This window comes from Lagenorhynchus albirostris, chromosome 2 (genome assembly GCF_949774975.1).
Source record: "Lagenorhynchus albirostris chromosome 2, mLagAlb1.1, whole genome shotgun sequence".
NCBI lineage: Eukaryota > Metazoa > Chordata > Mammalia > Artiodactyla > Delphinidae > Lagenorhynchus > Lagenorhynchus albirostris.
In genome coordinates, this window is record NC_083096.1 from 25,903,307 (window position 1) to 25,919,541 (window position 16,235).

General features: G+C 41.1%; 1 protein-coding gene across 4 annotated transcripts in view; it reads right to left on the minus strand.

The window, feature by feature from the left end:
* Nucleotides 1-2,208: 2,208 nt before the first annotated feature.
* The window catches only part of EFCAB2 (EF-hand calcium binding domain 2), a 112,470-nt gene continuing 98,443 nt past the window's right edge, over nt 2,209-16,235 (minus strand). For 3 of the 4 annotated variants that reach the window (XM_060128478.1, XM_060128469.1, XM_060128450.1), the window contains 4 exons: nt 10,059-10,138; nt 9,188-9,230; nt 9,010-9,076; nt 2,209-4,503 (listed from right to left, as the gene is read on the minus strand). In XM_060128478.1, coding sequence (XP_059984461.1) covers nt 4,388-4,503; nt 9,010-9,076; nt 9,188-9,230; nt 10,059-10,138 — 306 coding nt within the window. In that variant the 3' untranslated portion in view covers nt 2,209-4,387. The remainder of the gene's footprint in view (nt 4,504-9,009; nt 9,077-9,187; nt 9,231-10,058; nt 10,139-16,235) is intronic. The other variant, XM_060128459.1, reaches the window with a different exon arrangement.

A 16,235-nucleotide genomic window follows, 5' to 3' on the forward strand; every position in this document is an offset into this window, starting at 1 on the left:
ACCCAGGCAGCAGGTTGGCCTACCTGTCTGTCTCTCCCTTCCTTCCCACGCCCTCTCTTTCTCCTTTTGCTCCTTCCCTTCCTCTCTCCCTCCCTTGCTGTTTTTCCTGTAAATAATCATTTCTGTCACACTTTAATCTTTAAAGAATTTTCACTTTCATTACCTCATTTACACACCAGCCCTGTAAGGTAGGTGTTCTTTCCACTTTACAAATAAGACGCAGAGACCCAGCAATATTAAACATGTGCACCAATCACCTACGCACCAAGTGGCAGAGCCCAGTTCCAAATCCCACACTTTCACAATGTAACACTGCCCCAGACAGTGGTTCTTACACTGTAGCATGCGTAAGGCTCCCCTGGGAATATCTGTGAAAATGTGGGTTCCTGGGTCCCACCTCCAGAGAGTCTGTTCTAGGGGTCTGGAATGGGACCCAGGAGTCTGAATTTCTAACAAGCACCCCCTCCCAGGTGCATCTAAGCAGGTGATAAGTAACCTACACTTTCACTAGGTGCAGGCCTCGGAGACAGCCACGCCTGGCACAGGCAGGGCACATGTTACCATGAGGATCTCTGCTTACTTAACCTGCCCAGAAGGGGCAATGTAGTGACATGGATCTTCTATAGGGAACTGGCTATATAAACAAGGTACTTTCTTAACTGGAAGCAGTTAGAAAAGGGAAAGAAAGGAAAGCAGGAAGGAAGGAGAGAAAGCCCTAAATGCACCTCATTCCACAGAAAATAATCCTGCCAGTGAAAATCCCAACCAGCCTGTCATCTCAGACATTCTTCTTAATCTCTTACCGTTGGACACTTGGACATTTGGTACATGCAAAGGGGACTACATCTGCCCTGCTTTTGGAAGGTGGAAGAAGAACTAGAGTTGGGCTCTTTATTTTCCAGACAGATGCACAGGAGGGAAGCACCTGATCCAGAGTGAGTCACAAGCAAAGCCTAGGTCAGGGTGCAAGGATCTCCAGACTGCCAGGCCTGCACCCCGGACCCTGAGTCATGCAGCTTCCCCAGCCCAGACGTGTGAGAACGGACCTATCTTTCCACAGGGCCTGGTATGGCAGGCTTTGCAGAAGCCCAGAGTCATAAGGACAAGCAAACTATCTACACAGGAGACCAAGCGCTCTTCTTGCCAGGAAAATGCCATTGTGATTTAAGTTGGATGTTGAGGGCTAAGATGAGTGAAAAGAGGTAAAATATGGATCAAAATTGTTAGAGTATAAAGAAAAGTGTTCCTTTTTGTGCAGGCCCAGCGGCCATGGCTCACAGGCCCAGCCACTCCGCGGCATGTGGGATCTTCCCGGACCGGGGCACGAACCCGTGTCCCCTGCATCAGCAGGCGGACTCTCAACCACTGCACCACTAGGGAAGCCCCCAAGAAAAGTGTTCCTTTTGCAAATATGCTACATTTATTCTGCAGCTAGGAGATAAAGATGAGATTTCTGTGGGAAGCCTGTTGTACTTTTTCATGGCCTTATAAAAACAAATTTGTGCTAAAGTGAATCATATTCCATAAAGCTAACTCTTATGTCTACTGAAGAGATAGTATTTCCTTGAGACGGGGTGTGAAGTTTGACATCAGTCAGAACTTTTGAAAGAATTCTAGAAGGTGAGACTTGGGGGTACCCAATCCTGAGGCATCCTTCCCGAGAAAAGAATATGATATCACCATTTATGAAGTGACTGGGGCTAATTCACCAGCCTGCATTTCTCTGGTATGACCAGGGTCACGCAGGGTAACGGGCTTAGAGAAGACAAGTCAGAGCTGCCTTGTGGGCTCCGAACAAGTCCGTGCCTGGGCTTATGCGTTGGGCACCAGCACACGCTTTCACGCTACATGTTGGTGCAGGCCGCTGCTGCTAAATGATATGCCTCTGGGTATACTTCCACCTTCAAGGGTGTTCATGTCTCTGGCACCCTCCTTTCCGGCTGCAGTGTGTCGCCTATCATAAGCCACCTGTCTGCTAAAGCTCTGGGGGTCACCACACCCCCTGCCTCATACTTCTCTGCCCTGGCCTAAGGGCATGTGGCTCGTGTTCATCTCTGGGTGGTGATTCTAAACAAGCACGGCGGAGTGAGTGGCACATCAGGCCTCCACTTGGCTCTCACCCCGGCATAATCTCGGGACACCAGTGCAGGAAGAAATGCCTCCCATTACCACACTTCTGTGGTTACTTTTCATAAAACCTTCTATAAATGATGATTCCTCAGCATCATTTTTATTCACTATTTTTCAAATGGGATGACCCCATATTAATCATTTAAACCAGGACACTTCCAAGAGGGAGATCTATTAACAACTACACTGGGACAACAAACGTAGGCTGCGACCACCCTGGGTAATCCAAGACACACGGTCACCCTGCTTAGGAAGTAGATAAGCTGCACGAAGACGACACATGAAGCAGAGGCCCAGCCGACGCCAGGTGACACAAAACATGAACAAAAAAGAACTCTTACTGTAGTAAGCCCTGAGCTCGAGTTGTTTGGTATCACAGCATTACCTAGCACAAACTGATGAATACAACCCCTTATAGCTGTGACCCATATCGCTGGGTGGCTGGGAGGATTAAATCAGCTAATATATAAAAAGCACTCAGATCAGTGCCCGGCACATAGTGAGCAGTCCCCAGATGTTAGCTATTATTATTAATTATAATAATAACATAGGAGAATGAAGGAACACTCTAAAAACACAGTGAAGTCAAATTTCAAGCAAAGCATGTAATTACTCAGGAATGGCAGGAAAGCCCATCATCTCTCGCTCCCCCTGCACAGCTGTTTGCCCCTTTGGAGGCCATGAGGCCCTGCCTCCGCCTCTCGGTCTGAGAGCCCACTCCTACCTGTATGTATCTCTACTACTCAGACTCCAGAGAGCATTGTTACAACTGCTTTCTTGTGAATTCCTCTACTCCCTTGACCTTTGGTTGCCTCCATCTCACTCAGATGACAAACCTTAACCCTGAATCAATACAACAATCCATCATTTTTGCTCGTGGGCCCGAGTTACTGAACAAAATCCTCCAGGATTTCTTGAAATCCTTACATGGGCTCTTTCTCAACTCTTTCTCCCATTTCCCACAAGAGATATTTCCAAATTTTACCATTCTCCTCAAGCTCTGTAACCTACCACCGTCCTCTTCACTCAGAAAGCAACTAGAGGCCCTGCATGTGCCCTGTCTGAAATGTGGTTGCTGATTGACTTGCAGGTCTCCCTCACTGAACTGTGATCTCGACTAGTTAGGGACTGATTCACCGTGCAACTCCAGCTCCTAGTACATTATCTAATAATTCTCAGTAAATGTTTCATGAATGAATGAATGGACAATGATAGAGTCTCTTAAGTAGCAGCCCCCTGCATGCCTAGGAGGAAGAATCACAAGCAGCATTAAATGTTTATATGTATATATAGGCACATGTAGTGGTGAAGCATCTTTAAATAGAGATCACTGTGTGTGTGTGTGTGTGTGTGTGTGTGTGTGTGTATGAAAGAATGACACAGGTTATGGAAGATTATTCATTTTCCTTTATCTTACTTTCCCCTTTGCTTTTCCATTGTGATTCTTTGCGCTCAGATAACTTTATCCCGCTCTTTCAACAGCTGTGCCTCCTACACCCCATAACATTTCTCAATTTTCTTACTCAGTATTCAGGACAATATTCTCATGACAGGTATTCTGAATAGGTTAAGAATTCTAAAGACCACAAGAGAATTGCCACTTCCTTACATTACCAATTTCCAATCAGTCTTCTTTGCTCAAGGTTCAATTATCTCAACTCCTTTAGCTATTCCATAAATGGCAGGTAATATGCAAGATCAGCAAATTTAAATTTTTACGCTAAGTTACTATCATCTCAAATGAGATTTATAATTGGCACTCATAAGAAATTAATTATTAATATCCGCTTCAATGACTTTCCTTCCACATTCTGATTGCTGAAGTGTTCGCTGTTTTAAAAAGAAGCTGTCATCACATTACTACTCATTTCCAATTTATGGTCATTCTGCCCCAACCCAAGATCTTTACATGCAAAACTTTGGGTCATTCTAATCATTCTTCATTTTGTCAGCTTAATTAATTTGAAAGTAACCTGGATTTAATTGTAGAAAATTAGTAACAATCCATGGATTATGTTAAATATTTTAAGAATAGTTTTAAAATAATTAGCAGTTTGTCATTCCATAGGGCTAGACATACTAAATAAATTTGTGTTTTACACTGTTATGATCACCTTTAAAAAACAAAATATCTTGAAATAGTTGTCACAAGGCATTAATTAGCAATATGTAGGAATTATAAAATAAAATGTGAAATTAACAAGGACAAGCAATTCTTAAAATGATCTTTCAATTAGAAATGAAGTCTGTAGAGTGTTTAATTTTCATCTACCACCATCATTGTTATATAGTCCTTGTAATGAATTGAATTCGATTCTGGATCAATTGCAGCAGACAACATTTCTTCCATTTCCTCCTGAGAAAAACGCTCACCTGGGAAGAACAAGAAGGGAAACTCATCATTTACAATCCTCTGATTTTTTTTTTCTCTTTCCACTAGCCCACTTAACTGCCGTGGAGCCCCACCATCCCCCATTGTGTCTCTAGTTACTCTCCCTGGGGCCATAAAGCCAGCACATCGTGACAGTCCAGAGGTTCAAAGAGCATGCTGTGGGACCCCTGGCAAATTCTGGAGTTATTTTACCTTGCAGGTATCGTATCTCAAGCAACCTATAGAATCAATGGTTTCAGCCAAAACAGCAGGAGGACACGAAAACATCATAAATAAGGTTGTTTATTTACTTAAATTAAAACACTAAAATCGCCAAAGGATTAACCTGAAGTCATAGTTTTACAGGGAGTCTAATCACTATATTTAGTAAGGGTATGAAGAAAGGATTAACTGGTTGCTATGCAGAAATGCTGAAGAAGAGATAACAGAGGTTTAAGCTATGACAATGTCTATGAATATTCTCTAACCAGGGTAGGTCAATTTAGTGATCCAGCTGCACCCAGTGACAGATGCATTCATCAGCCAGTTCAAAACAGTCCTCTTTGCTATAGTTCGGCCCAGTGCTGCTGTCAAATGAAACCACAAGCTGGATAGAAAATCTGTGGGCTTTAGCTGGATTCGGGTAATAGCTGAAGGCCATCTTGGATATTGGTTTCACCAAGATGAAAAGCAAATTCAGGAAGAACACTGGAAACACTGTCATCTATTTAAGATAGAACTTTGTGCTGATATTAAACAAAAATACAGAAACATCCAAATCGCCAGCTCACCCCTAAAGAGTCTTAATCCAAGCAGGTAAATTTCTGAGTTTGTCACCTGCCACTACAAACAACGCTTTCTAAGGTGGAATTCAGTTAATAATGCAGAAATTATTCAAGTGGGGATTTTTATGACAATGATGATAGTATTACCAAACAATGGGAACGTGCTTGAGTTCTTCTGAAATCATGTTTACGTCCTAAGGAAAGAAAGAATGCCTAAAAAGACAATTTCTCTTTTTTTTAATTTTATTTATTCATTTATTTAATTTTTTAGCTGCATTGGGTCTTCGCTGCTGCACACGGGTTTTCTCTAGTTGCTGAGAGCGGGGGCTACTCTTTGTGGCGGCGCGTGGGCTTCTCATTGCGGTGGCTTCTCTTGTTGCAGAGCACGGGCTCTAGGCGCCCAGGCTTCAGCAGTTGTGGCTCATAGGCTCAGTAGTTGTGGCTCGCGGGCTCTAGAGTGCAGGCTCAGTAGTTGTGGCACACAGGCTTAGTTGCTCCACGGCATGTGGGATCTTCCTGGACCAGGGCTCAAACCCGTGTCCCCTGCATTGGCAGGTGGATTCTTAACCACCGTGCCACCAGGGAAGCCCCAAAAGACAATTTCTGAATCTTTCTTATAACCTGATTGTTAAATACTAAATCCACTGGCAATGAACTTTGCTGGGCATGTAAGTCCTTATGAGAATACTGACAATAAACATTTATCGAGAATTACCGTGTGCCAGGCACTGATCTTAGTGCTTCACAGATATTAACTAAGTTAATCTCCCAACCACCTCATGAGAGGTAAGAACTATTATCCCCACTTACAGCTGAGGACACCAGCACACAAAGAAAACAGGCAGGCAGCCCCAGCCAGTGGGTGGTGGAACTGGATCTGCATGCCAGCAGTCCAACTCAAGGTCCAGGAACCACACGAGACTGCTTGGAACAAGGTTTTGCTCACAGTGAAATACGGAAGGTGGGCTTCCCTGGTGGCGCAGTGGTTAAGAGTCCGCCTGCCGATGCAGGGGACACGGGTTCGTGCCCCGGTCCAGGAAGATCCCACATGCTGCGGAGCAGCTGGGCCCGTGAGCCACGGCCGCTGGGCCTGCACGTCCGGAGCCTGTGCTCCGCAATGGGAGAGGCCACAACAGTGAGAGGCCCGCGTACCGCAAAAAAAAAAAAAAAAAAAAAATACGGAAGGTGGTCACTGCTTCCGCAGGCAAGGAAAGAGATACGTAGTATTTGATTAAGGATGGGAGGAAAATAGCTTAAGGATTAAAAGCACAAGCTTGGGAGCCAGACTGCCTGGGTTCAAATGCTCTACTGTCTCATTAGCTTTAAGATCCCAGGCAAGTCACTTAACCTCTCTGTGTCTCAGTTTTCCTGTCTGTAAAACGCAGATGATAATAATACTACCTATCTCATAGGCTTGTTATGAGAATTAAGTGTTATTATTTGAATAGCACTTAGAACATTGCCTGGCACATAGGCAGCAATATGTGTTTGTTCAAAAAGTTTTTTTCAAGATCTTCCCTGCTGCTAAACGCTGTCTGACACAATACACATACCTGGACACATGAGGACTTCTATCTTGCAGGAACTTGATTCTATGTGATTTATTATGTTCACCATACGATATCCTGGGCATTTAGAATGCATATTCTCAAAGTGATTAATATTCTGTGGACACTGTGAAAAGTTGCACTGTCTCTGTATCCACTGCAGTCTGTTTCTGATTGCTCTATTTCAGTCAGTAGCATTACCGTAATACCCGTCGTCCAGGCCAAAGCCTTGTTACTTTTGACTCAGCTCCCATCTTTGTCCCCGGCACTCTGTCACTCATCATGACCTGTGGAGCCTTCTGTAGACAGTCCTATTGTATCAATCCCTTCTTTCCATTCCCATTGCCACTGCCAGATACAGCCCTTCAAAATGCTGAACTAGCCTCCTAACTGGTCTCCCCAGTCTCTCCTCTTTCTCGCTCATCTCACAAACCTACCAACACCAGATTAACCTTCCCACAATCTCTCTTGCATTGTGTGATTCACCTGCTCAGAACCCTACAATGCTTCTCCATTGCCCGTAGGATGAATTCTCCTGAGCCCCGGCCTCTGCAATCTAATCCCAGTCAATCGGCCTAGATTCATTTCCTACCGTTTGCCAACAAGACCCTGTGGGCCCTGTCTTCTCACAGGCTCCCGAAATATCGTGCTCATTCCCACCTCCCAGTTTTTGTTCATACTTTCTATCAATCTATGTCTCCCCATCATCAGCCCCTTCACCCATTCTACATTCATCTCCTCACTCATTCGTTAATTCAACCAATATTTGCTGAGACTTACTATGCGTGGGAGGTGCTACAATGCGGAAGATTTTACCCCTGCTCTCAATAACCCCCCCAGGTAATTCTACCATCTCAACAAACCTATTTTCTCTTTAAGTCTTCCCAGACCAAGCTTTCCAGGCTGGTCCAGCCCACATTGATCTTCTGATACTCACATTTTTCTACTGTCTTATATTTTGAATTGTTTTATACGTTGGTTTTATTTCCTCCAATAAGACTATAATTTCCTTGAGAAAGGGAGCCGATTTTAGTATCATTACCTCTCGCTGTGCTTAGTATCCCTCACCTACACAGTGGGCATGTCATACTAATGACATTGAACTGTTTTGGCTGTTTTGACGAAATCCATATTGCCTAACATAACCTAGGATTTACTTCCCTTAAAGTAATTCCTAGGTTGGTGCTTTGAAATATAACACTTCCATCAAAGTTAGCCCCTAAGATAATTTTAACAAGGTCATGAGTTTTTGGATGGCAGTTACAACGATCATGCCACCCTTACTCTCACCCCCTGTATTCTCACCTAATGGTGGATCAGGTCAAAAATGGTCCAATCAGTGGCACGTGGAGATGCAGTCTTAATCTTCCCGACTCAAAATTCCCTGCACTTCTGATTGTCTCAAGTGATTAGCAACTCTGAATCATTCAGGACTCATCTATGAACTAGTGAACTGAACAGAGACGGAGCTCTAACTTTATATAGGAAGAGGGGAAGTGACCAATATGAGAATGGCTTCAAAAGAACGTCCATTAGGCTACTGACATTCAGGGAAAACAAATTTACACATCAGCTTAAGCAGAGAGAATTCCTAAAGGAAATATGTTGGCATATATAGGTGTGCATATATATGTATGTATATGTGTGTGTGCCTGCATGTGTGTACAGTTCAAGTGCAAAGCAAATATATATGGTACCATTAGCATAAAAAACTGAAAAATTTTATGTGAATTCATATTTATTTGAGGCTGTATTATCCCTAACTTCGCCAACTGAAAAGTTTTTATAAAAGGAATTTTTATAGACTCCAACTCAAATCTTCAATCTAGTAACAAGCATTGATTTATAGTGATTGATAGTTCATGTTTTCCTGGTGGCATACCCTTTATTCTGGAAATACTCTAAGTGAATGGAATGACTTCAATTTATAGAAGTATCATTATACTTTACAAAATCCTATAAGGCAATAATCCATCTCCCCTTAACTTACTCTTTGTTTTCTTACCCCCTACAAAACAGAAACCACACCAAAACCAAAATAATAAGAAGAGTAAATAACTCCTTTTAACTGGAATGACTGATTTTAAAGTATCCCCTAGAATTTTTGCCTAATTGTTTTTAAATTATTAATCACTTAAATAAGTTAGTTATAAGGTAAGTAATAAATCACTCTCACCTACTTCAGTCATATACTTGATCAATTCTTCCTTAGAAAGAAACCCACGTTTAGCTGGATCTAACACCTAAGGGAAAAGAAAAGATAGATATTATATTTTTTGTTTGGTGAATAAATTCTGCATGATGAATTTTTCATGTAAATATAAATATATATATAAAATCTGGAATTTACACACCTCAAAAGCTCGATGAAGGATATCTTCTGGAATTGGTCTGTATCTAATTATGCAATAAAAGGAGTAAATGCCACAGTATTTAGCTCAGTCTCTACATAACAAATGATCACATTAAAAAAAAAAGCTGCTAACATACTAGGATATTTAATAATACTTCCCTCACTGAAATATTTTTGGGTATCTAGATAATAAAGTTGAAAGTACTCCACAGCCACAAGGAATACTTAGTTAAAAATCACTGGCATGTTTGATGTTATCTATTAGCTTTTTCATTATTGTGGAAAATAATCCGAACAAAACTTGTTCACATTATTATCTCCTCCCAGGTAGATGAAATTACATGCACTAAGACCCTGTGGGATGCATTGGAGGCCAGGAGGCTGGAGCATAGGGAGAAAGGAGGAGAATGTTTTCAGATGATGCTGGAGAGAGAAACAGGGACCAGAACGTGCAGGGCGTTACCATCCATGAAAGTGACTTTTGTTATTTTTGTTTATTTGGGAACAAAATTTCTACAGTAAACCAACCATGGTAAGCTAATGCTACACTTTCTCTAGAAAAATAATTAGAGTTAATTCTTATTTATCATTGATAATTCAAAACAGAAGATAATAAGAATGTTGTTGATTTATGCTTTTTGCAGCTTATTTGCCCTTTACTTACACTTTCCTTATTAGATTAATACTGAAGTGGTTGATACTTCGGAGCACATACCAACCAGCAGTTCAGAAGTATAGAGAAAAATTAGAAGGAAGTTATCCTATGATAAATATCGATTGAGTATAACATATAAAGTGAAAAAGCCAAGTGTTTTGAAATTAATGCAAGTCCAATCATTACCTTACCTTAACAATTGCACTTATTTTCTTACCTTCTTTCCAGTAGTACTTCAGTCATCACTGGAAGAAATTTTTCAAATCGAATGTATCCAGTGGGTTCTTCTTCTTCCACCTAAACATTCAATAAAAAATAGCCACTTAGGGCTTCCCTGGTGGCGCAGTGGTTGAGAGTCCGCCTGCTGATGCAGGGGACGCGGGTTCATGCCCCGGTCCGGGAAGATCCCACATGCCACGGAGCGGCTGGGCCCGTGAGCCATGGCCGCTGAGCCTGTGCGTCCGGAGCCTGTGCTCCGCAACGGGAGAGGCCACAGCAGTGAGAGGCCCGCATACCGCAAAAAAAACCCCACAAAAAACCAAAAGCCACTTATTCATTCAACAAATGTATTGAACAACTACTTTTTTCCAAGCACTGTGTCAAGTGCTGGGGATTTGATAGTGAGCATACTTGGGCATGGTCTCCACTGACAGAATTTATATGCTGGTAGTAGAGACATATATCCATCAACAAACAACAAAGCTGAGTGTCTAATTATAAGTTTATGTTAAGTACAATGAAGTAAAGGAGCATAGAATAAAGAAAACTTTTCTGGGCCAAATCATCAGGAAAGGCATTCATGAAGAAATCACACTTGAAGTGATTTATAAAGGAGGGTAGAAGACAATCAGACAAAGACAGCAGGGAAGACAGTCCCAGGTAGACGAAATTACAAGACCCTGTGGGATGCACTGGAGGCCAGGAAGCTTGAGCACAGGGAGAAAGGAGGAGACTGTTTTCAGATGAGGCTGGAGAGAGAAACAGGGACCAGAACGTGCAGGGCGTTACCATCCTTGAAAGTGACTTTGGTTATTATCCTAAGACACTGCTACCCTAAATCACTGAAGGTCTCATAGATGTGTGTCTGAAAGCTCACATTGGTTGTAGGTGAGGCAGCTTCTGCTGTAGTCTAAGCAGATATGACAAGGGCTTGGATTAGAGTGGTGGCCATGGAGAGAGAAGTGGGTGCTTTCAAGAAATATTTAAGAAGTAAAACCAATAAAACCTGGCACAGCATCTATTATGTGCAAGGATAAGAAAAAAAGAGGAGTCAAGGACAACTCCCAGGATTCTGACTTGCACAAACGGGATGGAGTAATGTTCTTCCCTGAGATAAGGAACACTGGGTTAGAGACCAGGTTAGGGGACCAATCTCAATCTCAAGGACTAAAATATCTATCAAATCCTTGTAATATTTATTAAATAACCAGATGGCCTGTGGAACATTGTTATATCACCACTAATTAAGAGAAGACAACACCTAAGAAAGAATTTTTGGTACCCAGCACCATTAGATGAGAATGAGGAAGACTCATGCCCACAAGGTTCAACTTTGATGGTGTGGCTACCAATACACTATTGATTTTAACTTTCATGTCACGCTATTTATAAGGGGCTGTAAATTTTCCACTCCCTTTCAAAAATTCTATTAAAAGGCTCACACATCCCAGTTCAACAGTGGAGATTTTTAAAGATTTATTCTTTGAGCAAAAGATAAGATATCTATAGGTGCTGCTAAGCGGAACACACTGTCATCAAATGACAACTATTTTTGAATGTTTATACTAGATTCTTACCTAGTATGAGTGAAGCCCTTGGACTCCACTATCAGCAAAAAATGTCATCCATCTAATGACAGAATGACGTGTTTCAGAACTTCTGAGCCCACCAATACATGAACAATTATTTTCAGCTGCCTCTAGATCCAAGGCAAGCTTTTTGCAAATTAAGGTTCATATGGCTCCAATGTGCTTGAGTAGCACTCTGTAACTCCCAACCCCACAAGCCTCTTAAAAATAAAATGTCAGTCTCATGAGACTGCCTCCGGAGGGATAATTTTTAAATTAAAATGTTGAGTTTCTATTCTAATTAATCCAGAAATCTGTTCCAGAAGCTAGAGCAATGGTTTGTTTCCCTTTCCTTACCCCCAACAAACCACTGCAGAGCAAACAGTCTTGACCTTGAAAGATCAAAGCTCTTCTTTAATTTTGAGCATCTTCATTAATCTACAAACTGTTTTTAGTTTTTCTAAAGGGAGTTCAACTCTATAGCACTCTCTCCATCACATGAGAATTCACAAACACATACTATGTCCCTCATAATGCTTCCCCCCTCATCGCCACACTCCTGCACAACTTCCACAAGCCCTTGGTGCTCTGAACATGGGTGAAAATGTTGCAGGTCATTCTGGCCTGATAGATCTGTGTAGACCGAAAACTCCACAAAAATAATAAGTTAAAGCAAATCTCCAATAAATCAGGATAGCAGATGAGGCATACATTTTCCTTAGCTTTTTTTTTTTTTTTTTTTTTTTTTAAAGAGGGATAATGAACAAACAGGGACCTTGGGGTTAAAAAAAGGAAGAAGAAAAAATGTGTAAGTCCATCTTCAACTTGGGCAGATTGTGAAAATCTTTCTATGACTCAACACTGTCCTCTAGAGGCCACAACTAATCTGTTCTTTTGTACTAAAAGACGTACAAGCAATGGCATAAAAACAATACAATTATATGATATTTCTAAATACAGCATTAATGTACTATATAATATATACTATATACTACTTTCTAGTATAAAAAGTTTTATATTCTTCAAATAAATTTATTTTTGAATAGTTTTAGATTTACAGAAAACTTGAAAAGATAGTAGAGAGTTCCCATATACCCCACCCCACCCCGCCCCGCCCCAGTTTCCTCTATTGTTTACCCTTTCCTTACCATGGGACAACTACGCTTGGTTCATTGTCACAACTAATGAACCAATACTGACACATTGTTATTTATGCTTTATTTGGATTCCACTGGTTTTCTAAAAGGCATTTTAGGAAATTCCCTGGCGGTCCAGTGGTTAGGACTCTGTGCTCTCACTGCCGAGGGCCTGGGTCCAATTCCTGGTCAGGGAACTAAGATCTTACAAGCTGTGCAGCATGGCCAAAAAGTAAAAATAAATAAGTTAAGTTTAAAAAAATAAATAAAAAATAAAAGGCATTTTAAAAAAACCTGGTACGTTCCTCTACCATAAAAGAGAAACAAGAAGAGTAGGGTAGAATACCACTCCTGGCAATCTGGAAATGAGTGGGTAGAGGGAGGATAAGAGGTGTTTCTATTATTTCTGGTGTTTCTATTATTTCTGGACAAACTAGTTAACTTTATGAGGCCATGAGTAAGACAGGACAAAAACACTTTCTAGAAATGTTATGCAATGATGGCTCAATGATTATTTAAATCCACATATTAAAATGTCTTTAAGATTTAATAGAAATATATCAGATATTGAACCATTCTTTATAGTATATTGTATATATATAGAGAGAGAGATAGGTAGAGTTATGGGTTGAGTTGTATCTTCCCAAAATTCATATGTTGGAGTCCTAACCCCTAGTACCTCGGAATGTGACTTATTTGGAGAGAGGGTACTCCCTGAGGTAATCAAGTTAAAATGAGGTCATTAGGGTAGGCCCTAATCAAATATGACTGACGTCATTATAAAAAGGAGAAATTTGGACAAGAGACATGCACACAGGGAGAACGTCATGTGAACATGAAGACAAGCCATCTACAAGCCAAGGAAAAAGGCCTGGAACAGATCCTTCTCTCATAGCCAACGGAAGGAACCAACCCTGCCAACAACTTAATTCTGTACTTCTAACCTCCAGAACTGTGAGACAATAAACTTCTGTTGTTTAAGCCACTGTTTGTGGTACTTTGTTACAGCAGCTCTAGCAAACTTTATACACACACACACAAACACACACACATGCACATTGTTGTGAACCTTACATGAGATATGACATAAAGGTTCTTTGTGAGCCTTGAATTATTATGATTATCATTATTTTTTTTTTTATGTTGGGGGTAGGAGTTTATTAATTTATTTATTTTTGCTGTGTTGGGTCTTCGTTTCTGTGTGAGGGCTTTCTCTAGTTGGGGCAAGCGGGGGCCACTCTTCATCACAGTGCACAGGCCTCTCACTATCGCGGCCTCTCTTATTGCGGAGCACAGGCTCCAGACGTGCAGGCTCAGTAGTTGTGGCTCACGGGCCTAGTTGCTCCGCGGCATGTGGGATCCTCCCAGACCAGGGCTCGAACCCGTGTCCCCTGCATTAGCAGGCAGATTCTCAACCACTGTGCCACCAGGGAAGCCCGATTATCATTATTTTAATCAACAGTGTACACACTTCTGATTCTATATTACGCAATGATACCTTCTCCTAAAAGAATCAATCTCTGGTGCTAAAATTTTAGACACATCCTCCATGACCCACCATATGGACCTAACTTTTTACAGAAGTTTGATCTTGCCTCCTATCTGTAAAATGTCACATGGAACGTGACGTGAATGTATTAAACTGCTAGGCTAATATCTTGTCCCTTGAGCCCTGGATCCCTGCCTAGAGGACAGGGTATGTGGGTTAGCAGCAGTGATGTCTCCACCTTTGCTGTTCCCCTACATGCTTCTTGGACTGATAGGAGAGGGAGAATAATAGACAGCCACCAAACACCTCCCTCCTCTTCAAAAGACAAAAACAAACAAAGCAAATATATCTTGTTACTACAAACATGAATGAGGCAAAGTAAGTTATAATCTAGTCTGTTTCATCTAAGAGAAAGGCTTATGAGCTTGAAAGGAGGTAATAATTAGAAAGTAACCTCAGTAGCATTTATGAATGCAAAGGAAATAAAACCTCTTTGCAGGAAGATCCTCAGCTTAGCCTTCAAGTACCATCCTGTGAATTCATCTTAATAGCCTGCCAGCAGGTGTCCGCCCTGATACACCTGGCTTCTCCTCCTCTAAAGAACTATGGTGATAGAGGCAACCTGAAGACACTGCTTCCTTGCCACACAAAGGGGCCCCCTGCACAAGGCTAGCACAGTGCCTTCAGACAGTCCATAGTCTCTTTGCATCCTTGTGCCCAATACAGAGAAGTCTCAATAAATATGTAAATACTGTGGGATTTTTTTTAAAAAAGCAACATTTATCTAAGTCTCAAAGCATGAGGCAAATACTGTTTCTCACTCTACTTTGGTAAAAGTCAATTTTCTTAATCTGTTTTGCTTCTGAGGAAATTCGGGCACAGGGAAGTGAAGTGCCTATCTTGGTCCTCAAAGTCGGTCAGGTGTTCTGATGGGATCATAGCCCAGGGTTCTTTCTCCCATTCCCACAGTGAAATCATCAGGCCACCTCTTTTCTCATTAAAGCATTATTTTAATGCTGAACTCACTGATAGGTATAATAAAACACAGTGAAAATTCATTTCTCCCCAGTGACATACAATCAGTCAATAAACTGAACTATTTCATGCTTCAAGAAAGCAAGATGATACCAGTAGTTAAGATGGTTTATAAAGTGCCTACATTTCATCTAGCTCCAGGTCACCAAATATGATACACATATGATTTTTTAAAACTACTTATAGTAAAAAATATAAAAACAAGGAGATAAGGAGATACTTCAAGTTCGACTTGAATACCACATATACAAATTTGGACATAAATCATGTTTCAAAACCAAAACACAAATACAATTTAGAAAATATTTCTCTACTTTGGATAGAATAAAATAATAACAAAAATTCATTGGCACTTGCCAATTATATTATCTTTACAAATAAAAAATCTTAAAGCTACCTACTTTAGAAAAATTATTTTCTCCAAACATTCCAGAGGCTGTTGTGTAAAAATTGGGATATGTATTTCTTTTGGGTTATAAGTCTCTTTCTTAGTACTGGAAGTATCAAAAAAGACTGAATCATCTTTTGGCTGGACTATCAGAGTCTAAGAATCAACAGGTGGCTAAACCATGTAATCAATAAGGTCCCTTCCAACTGTAATTTTCTATAATTTGAAGTGATGGGAGGAGTTCAGTGGCTGTCAAGCCATTAATTTCCCCATTTTATCCTCAGGGCAGGGTTGGGGTGGGGAGGGTAAGAGGCTCCAGCTACACTAACTGTTTCACACCCTTCAGTTTCATTTTCTTTCCATGGAGGCATTGGGTGTCCCTCCCTACTCCTAGTAGAGCCCTCTCCTATTTGACGGAGGCAGTAAGTATTGAAGCAATTACCACTAAGTTTATCCCCTACCCATTTATATCAAAAGCAATTGTTTAAAATTGTGTTGCAATAAGACTGGAGGAAAAGCTCTAACCTGGGTTGAGATTTGGTTAGCACAATAAATATGC